We start from the raw sequence: 9,084 nt of genomic DNA, 5'->3' as shown, positions 1-9,084 counted from the left end.
GGTTGCTGTGAGCTGTGATGCCACAGGACTCTACCCAGGGTGACAGCTTGAGGCTCTGTCTCAAAAAAAAGTTATGGAAGTCAGTTTCTGTTTCTATTAAAAAAGAAAGAAAAAAAAGTGGCGTGGTGACTCATGTCTGTAGTCCTAATACTTGAGAAGCCCAAAGTCCTACTGGTCCAACTGCTTGAGGCCAGGAGTTTGAGATGAGCCTGAGCAGCATAGTGAAATACTATCTTTATTTTTATAGTTAAATAAATAAATAATATTGTGGAATATTTTAGCCTTGAAAAAGAGGTAAATTGGCCAGGCACAGTGGCTCACACCTGTAATCCTCACACTCTGGGAGGTCGAGGCGGGTGGCTGGCTTGAGCTCAAGAGTTAAAGACCAGCCTGAGCAAGAGCAAGACCGGCATTTACTAAAATAGAAAAAACTAGTCTGGCATTGTGGGGCATACCTGTAGTCCCAGCTACTCAGGAGGCTGAGGCAAGAGGATCGCTCAAGCCCAAGAATTTGAGGTTGCTGTGAGCTAGGATGACACCACAGCACTCTACCCAGGGTGACAGACGGAGACTACAACATTCATGCTACAATATGAACCTTGAAAACATTACGAAGGGAAGTATGAAATAACTCAGATATGAAAAGACAAATACTATATAATTCCACTTGTATGAGGTACCTAGAATAAACAAATCATAGACACAGAAAATAGAATGATGGGTACCAGCAGCAGGTAGAGGGAAAATGGCGAGTTTAATGGAATTAACTTGTATAGAGTTTAATGGAATTAACTTGTTTCAGGTTGTGATGATAGAAACATTCTGGAGATAAATGGTAGTGTTGGTTACACAACAGTGTGTTTAATGCCATTGAATTGTTTGTATACCTGAAAATGGTAAAAATACATATATAGTGCAACATGTGTGTGTGTAACTTAACAAACCTACAAAGGAGGTTTTTCCCTGGGCTCAGCCACTTGCCACACAGAAAGCCAATTGCTCAAACACCGAAGAAGAAAGGATGTTTATTTCAAAGGATGCCGTCTGGAAAGCAGAGAATTGCCTAAAATCCACCTCCCTAATTGATAGGGTCAGGGGTTTTTCTAGAGTTGAAATTAATAATAAATAAAGTGAGTACACATTATTCCATGTTTGGAGTGATGTGTAGGGCACACAAGCACTGTGAGAAATCATATTGGCACATACATTGTATCAAAAAATGGTAGATAAGCCTCTCCCAGGGTGGATTTTTTATTTTTTCTTTTTTGCAGTTTTTGGCTGGAGCTGGGTTTGAACCCATCACCTCCTATATATGGGGCCGGCACCCTACTCGTTGAGCCACAGATGCCATCCTGGATATTTTAGTAGTATAATGAACAAGGCATTAATATTGATCATCCTTTCAAGTCTTGTGCCCATGCAGATTGTGGGGAATAGGTTGCTCAATGGGTCCCTGGGGTATATTTGCAGTGGAATGCCACTTAGCTTAACTTTTCTGAACAACGGGGTGGTGTCAGGACTTGTAGTTATCCTGTTATTAAAAGGAGGGTCCACTGTTTCTGAAAAACAACTCAAAAATGAAGGGATCAGTGAAACAGAATATTACAAAGTTCTGGTCACCAAAGATTACTGGCCTGGGAACTTGAAACATGGGGAACTGCATAGCCAGGCATCATGGCAGACACCTGTAGTCCCAGCTACTCAGGAGGCTAAGGCAGGAGGCACTTGAGCCCAGGAGTCTGTGAGCTGTGACACTAGGCACTCAACCCCAAGGTAACAGAGTGAGACGGTCTCCCACGCAAAAAAAAATATAATAATAACCTCAAAAGGGAGCTGATTATGTGTACATACATGTATGTGTGTGCCTACATGTATTTATCTATATAACCTGTGTCATCACCACTCAGGTCAAGAATGCCTTCTTCCCAAAAGCCCAATCTGTGCTTTTTGTACTTACAGTGACTTACTAGGGAGGGTCATGTGGGGAGCACAATCTCAATCTCCTTGACCTCCATAAGCATCTGGACATCTTTTTTTTTGAGACAGAGCCTCAAGCTGTCCCCCTGGGTAGAGTGTCGTGGCATTACAGCTCACAGCAACCTCCAACTCCTGATTTCTATCTCTAGACACTTTCCAGGTGCTGAGTCTGAGTTAGCTGACTTTTTCTTTTGTTTTTTTAACAGTAGCCATTATCAAAAGAAAAGAAACATTTGTACACCTAACCTCACGACACCGATACCTAATAGGTTTGATTTCCTGCCCTGTTCACGCATTTAGGGTGGAACTTGACCTACATTCATTTCTAAGTCACAGGCATCTGATGGGGGCTCTCAAAGTGACAGCCTGCTGCAACATCTAGTACTAACTTTTGTTTTCTTTTTTTTTTTTTTTTTTTGAGACAGAGCCTCAAGCTGTCCCCCTGGGCAGAGTGCCGTGGCATTACAGCTCACAGCAACCTCCAACTCCTGGGCTCAAGCGAGTCTCCTGCCTCCGCCTCCCAAGTAGCTGGGACCACAGGCGCCCGCCACAACGCCCGGCTATTTTTTGGTTGCAGCCGTCATTGTTGTTTGGCGGGTCCGGGCTGGGGATTTGAACCCGCCACCTTAGGTGTACGTGGCTGGCGCCTTAGCCGGTTGAGCTATAGGCGCCGAGCCAACTTTTGTTTTCTTATTCTACCTGCTCACATGAAGTTTATCTTACCCAAAAGACAGGTTTGTTTTTTGTTTTTTGTTTTTTTTGAGACAGAGCTCAAGCTATCCCCTGGGTAGAGTGCCGTGGCATCACGCTCACAGCAACCTCCAATTCCTGGACTCAAGCAAGTCTCCTGCCTCCGCCTCCCAAGTAGCTGGGACCACAGGCGCCCGCCACAACGCCTGGCTATTTTTGGTTGCAGCCACCATTGTTGTTTGGCGAGCCCTGGCTGGATTCGAACCCACCACCTTAGCTGCTTGAGCCACAGGCGCCGAGCCAAGACAGGTTATTGATGATTAACATGTAAATGGAATTTGGGGTAAGACAAATTTTTTTTTTTTTTTTTGAGACAGAGCTCAAGCTATCCCCTGGGTAGAGGGCCATGGCATCACAGCTCACAGCAACCTCCAACTCCTGGGCTCAAGAGAGTCTCCTGTCTCTGCCTCCCAAGTAGCTGGGACCACAGGCACCTGCCACAAAGCCTGGCTATTTTTGGTTGCAACCATCATTGTTGTTTGGCGGGCCTGGCTGGATTCGAACCCGCCACCTTAGGTGTATGTGGCTGGCACCTTAGCCGCTTGAGCCACAGGCACCGAGCCTAAGACAGATATTTTAAAGGTCATCTGAAGAAATAATAGAAACAATATTCTTGAACAGTAACTAACTTTTCCTCTCTTTCAAGGTTTCTCAAACTTTTTAGACCCAAACCCCACCACCCCAGCACAATGTGCATCTGTTATTACATGAGACACATTCTGACTTTTTTTTCATTTCTTCTTGTAAAAATGCTGATTGCAACCCACTAAAACTGATTTCATGACTCCCTCATCAGTCTCAGCTTACAGTTTGAAAACACTATACCAATCTAAATATTTTATCCATCAGGATGTTTCTGTTTCTATTTTGTTTGTTTGTGCCTATAATGTCGCTTAGCTGCCTACACATCACATCCTGCCCTAGTGGAGAAAATCTCGTCCCTGTGACAGGCATTGAGAAGGAGTTGCTGTTGCAGAGTTTGTGGCAGGAAAAAAATAAGGAAAATTCACTTCAGTTTTGTTTCCACCGCCAGCGTTGGGGACTGCTAACCTCTAGGTGTCCTCAGACCTAGGAATTAACCTCCCCTGTATGGCAGCGTTTTTGATGAAAACAGAAAGTTTAGTCAGCTCTTTCTTCTCAGATACCTTCTGAGTAGTTATTTTAGTCGGTTTGAGGGTTTTGTTTTGTTTTTCCCTTCTCTTTGCATCACTTCCTTTCTCTCAGTGACTCTTCAAAAAGAGTTACTCAAAACTGCCAAACAATTAAGTTACTCAATTCCCAGATCTCTATCTTCCTCTTAAGTTGATAACCTCTCGACTAACAAGCTTCAGCCCAGCCAAACCAGGGACACCAGGAAAAACGCAGAGTGAAGGATGCCCAAGAAGGTAACTAGCAGAAAGGAAGAGGCGACTTCACATTGGTTGGTTTGGGTTTGGTTAACTGGCTGTTCCCTTTTGTGTGGGCTCTCAGCCAGGCTGACCAATGCCGGTGGCAGAGCCGGCCAGCGCCTCACCTGGCGCTGTGAAGCCTGTGGCCGCTCCATGCTCAGGGGAGGCGCCTTCCTTTCACTTTCTCAGGCCACAAACCTGACACCTGGGGCCAGAACTACACTTCCCACCACGCAGCGAGGCAGGAGGAAGAAGGGGCTCTGAGGGCTGGGAAGGAGAGCCAGGAGACAGAGAGCATTACCGGCTTGCTGGCAGAGGTGAGAGAGCAAGACCGGTGAGCAACAGGTGGACCAGGAAGGCGCCGGCCGCGGGATGAAGGGGCGTAGTCCGGGTGGACACTGCTGTTTCTCCTGGCAGGGCTGAGTTAAAGGGGGCTTCTTTGTGGAAGTCTATAGTGGGAGGGGCAATGTGTGCGGGGAAGACAGGGGAATAAGATCTTAACTCAGGTTACAGGGATAAGACACCGGAAGTGGAATGGCTGTCTTTAGTTGAAAAGTCAGAGAGGAAAAAAAGTTCTGATTGTGTCTCTCATCTGCTGGGTCATTTACCCAAATGTGATTCATTCCAGAAGTGTCCAAAAGAGGTATGGAATCCTTCCTCATTCCCCCCCCCCTTTTTTTAGAGACAGAGTCTCACTTTTTCACCCTCAGTAGAGTGCTGTAACATCACAGCTCACAGCAACCTCCAACCCCTGGGCTTAGGCGATTCTCTTGCCTCAGCCTCCCAAGTAGCTGGGACTATAGGCACCTGCCACAGCGTCCGGTTATTTTTTATTGCAGTTTGGCTGGGGCCATATTTGAATCTGCCACCCTCGGTATATGAGGCCTGTGCCCTACTCACTGAGCCGCAGGTGCCACCCCCTTCCTCATCCCTTTAAAGACCTGGGTTTTTAATTTTTTTTTTCTGCCCCTAAAGCCCTGGGTTTTTACTTGCAGTTTGGATATTTGTGTGCATTTTACTTTGTGTGATGATGCAGATGTGCCCTTTTCCATGACTTTAGAAAAAAACAAAGGGGAATGAAGAAGGCCATCATAGCACAGGAGCAATTTGAGGCATGTCACATTTAATTGTCAAATGGATAAGGTTTCAGTTATAATACTTACAGGAGCTATTTGATGAGGAGACCTAAACAGTATTATGTGAAGAACATGATATATGCCTGGGAACATTCATCTTCCTGCTCCCAAATATCTGACAGGCTGTCATGTGGAATTGGAATTTGACATGTGCTGGGGGAGTGAGGGTGATACTCAGACAGATGCGAACCCCAGGGGGGCAGGTTTCAACCCCACAGAAGTAGGAGCTTCCCAGTGCAAAGTGGCTTTATTTCAGGAAGCAGTGAATTCCTTGTGATCAAAGATATGTAAGCATCAGTAGATATGTAAGCAGGGCTGCAAATGATGGGAATAAAGTTTCAGGTGAGGGATTGTGTTATTGATTTGCAAACCTTCTTTGTCATCAGGATCACCTGGGGGTAGGGGGTGGAGAGAGAGAGAGAGAGAGAGAGAGATTTCTTTTTTTTTTTTTTGGTAAACACAGAGTCTCACTTTATCATCCTCAGTAGAGTGCTTTGGTGTCACACAGCTCACAGCAACTTCTAGCTCTTGGGCTTAGGTGATTCTCTTGTCTCAGCCTCCCAAGTAGCTAGGACTACAGGCGCCCGCCACAACGCCCGGCTATTTTTTGGTTGCAGTTCAGCTGGGGCCAGGTTTGAACCCACCACCCTCGGTATATGGGGCTGGTGCCCTACTCACTGAGCCACAGGCACCACGCTCTATTTTTTTTTTTTTTTTTTTTTAGGAGAGACAGGTCTCACTCTGGCTCAGGCTGGTCTTAAACTCCTCAGCTCAAGCAATCCACCTCCTTTGGCCTCCCAGAGTGTTAGGATTATAGGCATGAGCCACCATGCCCAGCTGGCCACAAATGTCTAGTTTTAATGATCGCCCCAGAAAACTGAGAATCTGTTAGTTTGGTAAACATTGTCATAAGAAACATTAAAGTGGCTCGGCGCCTATGGCTCAAGTGGCTAAGGCGCCAGCCACATACACCTAAGATGGTGGGTTCGAATCCAACCCAGGCCCACCAAACAACAATGACGGCTGCAACCAAAAAATACCCAGGCGTTGTGGCGGGCACCGGTGGTCCCAGCTACTTGGGAGGCTGAGGCAGGAGACTTGCTTGAGCCCAGGAGTTGGAGGTTGCTGTGAGCTGCTGTGATGCCAGGGCACTCTACCCAGGTAGACAGCTTGAGGCTCTGTCTCAAGAAAGAAAGAAAGAAAGAAAGAAAAGAAAGAAAGAAAGAAAGAAAGAAAGAAAGAAAGAAAGAAACCTATAGCAAAATATGCCCTAACATTCTTTGTTTATGTGTGTGTGTGGGGGGGTCTCACTATGTTGCCCTAGATAGTGTTGAGTTCCTAGGCTCCTTCTTTGGCCTCCCACTGTAACCAGCTCTTATAACATTTTAATTTTTTTCTTTATTTAATTTGAATTTTTTCTTTTCTTTTTCTTTCTTTCCTTCTTTTTTGTTTTATTTTATTTATTTATTTATTTATTTATTCTGAGGCAGGATCTCACTCTGTGCCCTGGATGGAGTGCTGTAGCATCATAGCTCACAGCAACCTCAAACTTTTAGGCTTGCACAATCCTCTTGCTTCTGCCTCCTGGGAAGCTATTCAGTCTGGTTTTCAACGCTTTTTTTTTTGAAACAGAATCTCAATTTTGTTGCCCTCAATAGAATGCCATGGCATCACAGCTCACAGCAACCTCAAAGTCTTAGGCTCAAGTGATCCTCCCTCCTCAGCCTCCCGAGTAGCTGGGACTCAGGCACCCACCACAATACCCAGCTATTTTTAGAGAAGGGGTCTCACTCTGGCTCTGGCTGGTCTCAAACCTTCTCAGGCAATCCACCCATCTTGGCCTCCCAGAGTGCTAGGATTACAAGCATGAGCCACTGTACTCAGCCTACAGTTTTAATTTGACTTTTCTCAGAATCCTGATTTCCTGTTCAGGAACAAATTAGATGCTAACCAGAATAAAAATGCCACATCAGGGCAGCACCTTGGCTCAGTAGGTAAGGCGCCGGCCCCATATACCGAGGGTGGCGGGTTCAAACTCTGCCCCAGTCAGCTAAAACAGTAATGAGAACTGCACCAAAAAATAGCTGAGCATTGTGGCAGGCACCTGTAGTCCCAGCTACTCGGGAGGCTGAGGCAAGAGAATCGCTTAAGCCCAAGAGTTGGAGATTGCTGTGAGCTGTGATGCCATAGCACTCTACCAAGGGCAACAAAATGAGACTCTGTCTAAAACAAACAAACAAACAAAAAAATGCCACATCACTCTTCGCCAAACTCACCACTCAACTCTTACTGGTCCTTACTGCTGGTTGCATAGGCAGTAAGTCTTCTAGTTGTTGGGAGTCTCCCTCCAGCATAAACAGGCAGGTCCTTCAATGGCAGCTGAGTCACTGTGGTGGGCATCTCCTCTGCCATACTCCTGCTCTCTGGGCACTCTGCTGGAGCATGGGGCACCTCATCTCCAGGACTAGGATGTCATTAGTGCTTTTATCCGACAGTGTTGACTGTCTACTGGGCCCACCAGAGAATAGCAATAAAACCTCTTTAATCTGTAGGTCCCTCTAAAGTAATATGAACACACCCAGTCGCCTTGTTGGACAACTCTTCTGTGCCTAACCAGTCAATAGCATCTTCTCCCAGGAGGGTGTTAGTGCTGTGTCTTGTCTTCTTCTATGGGACCCCAGCGCCTGGTGGCTGGTAGGTATTCACTCAAGAGAAGCTGAATTCCTTCCTCTCTTTCTAGGTCTTTTCTAGGAGGGAAGAGCCATGCAGTTCTCCAGCTCAACCAGGGCAGCTGATGAGAACTTCGACTATTTGTTCAAGATTATCCTCATTGGGGATTCCAACGTGGGGAAAACGTGTGTGGTACAGCATTTCAAGTCTGGGGTCTACACCGAGACACAGCAGAATACGATTGGGGTAGACTTCACCGTGCGCTCCCTTGAGATTGATGGCAAGAAAGTGAAGGTCAGAGGGGCACTGGGGCTGGTTCCATCTCTTTCAGCCAGAGTTTCCAGTGCCAGAACATGTGTCTGAGTGATAAAAGATACCTGTAAGGAATCATAAAAGTGCCAGAAGAAAACATGGGGATATTTATTTTTATCATCATGGAATGGGGAAATCTGCCTTGTAATCCCAGAAGCCATAATGGGAAATATTGCTAAATCTTACAGATCAAATTTATTTATACATTTCTGTGTAACCATATAAGGGTCAAATATTCTATGTATTCAAAAGATACCATAATCAGGCTTGGCACCTGTAGCTCAGCAGCTAAGGCACTGCCCACATACACCGGAGCTGGCAGGTTCAAACCCAGCCCGGGCCTGCCAAACAACAATGACAACTACAACTACAACAACAACAAAAAAAAAATAGTCGGGCATTGTGGTGGGTACCTGTACTCCCAACTACTTGGGAGACTGAGGCAAGAGAATCACTTAAGCCCAAGAATTTGAGGTTGCTATGAGCTGTGATGCCATGGCACTGTAATAAGGGCAACATAGTGAGACTACAAAAAAACAAATAAAAGGGCGGTGCCTGTGGCTCAGTGAGTAGGCCACCCAACCCATACCAAGGGTGGAGGGTTTATACCCAGCCCTAGCCAAACTGCAACAAAAAAAATAGGGGAGGCTTGGCGCCTGTGGCTTAGCAAGGCTTAGCCTTGCCTTGACACCTGAGCTGGTGGGTTCGAATTCAGCCTATCCTGCCAAGCAACAATGATGGCTGCAACCAAAAAATAGCTAGGCATTGTGGCAGGTGCCTGTAGTCCCAGCTACTTGGGAGGTGGAGGCAGGAGACTCGCTTGAGCCCAGGAGTTGGAGGTTGCTGTGAGC

General features: G+C 46.2%; 1 protein-coding gene across 1 annotated transcript in view; it reads left to right on the top strand.

Annotated features, from left to right (window-relative positions):
- The first annotated feature begins 4,093 nt into the window (after positions 1-4,093).
- RAB19 (RAB19, member RAS oncogene family) overlaps positions 4,094-9,084 on the top strand; it is a 20,528-nt gene continuing 15,537 nt past the window's right edge. The window contains exons 1-3 of the mRNA XM_003791569.2: positions 4,094-4,112; positions 4,305-4,449; positions 7,992-8,215. Of these exons, the coding sequence (XP_003791617.1) occupies positions 8,015-8,215 (201 nt within the window). The 5' untranslated portion in view covers positions 4,094-4,112; positions 4,305-4,449; positions 7,992-8,014. The remainder of the gene's footprint in view (positions 4,113-4,304; positions 4,450-7,991; positions 8,216-9,084) is intronic.

Source organism: Otolemur garnettii, unplaced genomic scaffold (assembly GCF_000181295.1).
Source record: "Otolemur garnettii isolate 467f Iridium unplaced genomic scaffold, OtoGar3 scaffold00049, whole genome shotgun sequence".
Taxonomy (NCBI): Eukaryota; Metazoa; Chordata; class Mammalia; order Primates; family Galagidae; genus Otolemur; species Otolemur garnettii.
The sequence above is the reverse complement of the archived record's forward strand: the minus strand, read 5'-3'. Positions and strand labels throughout refer to the sequence as shown.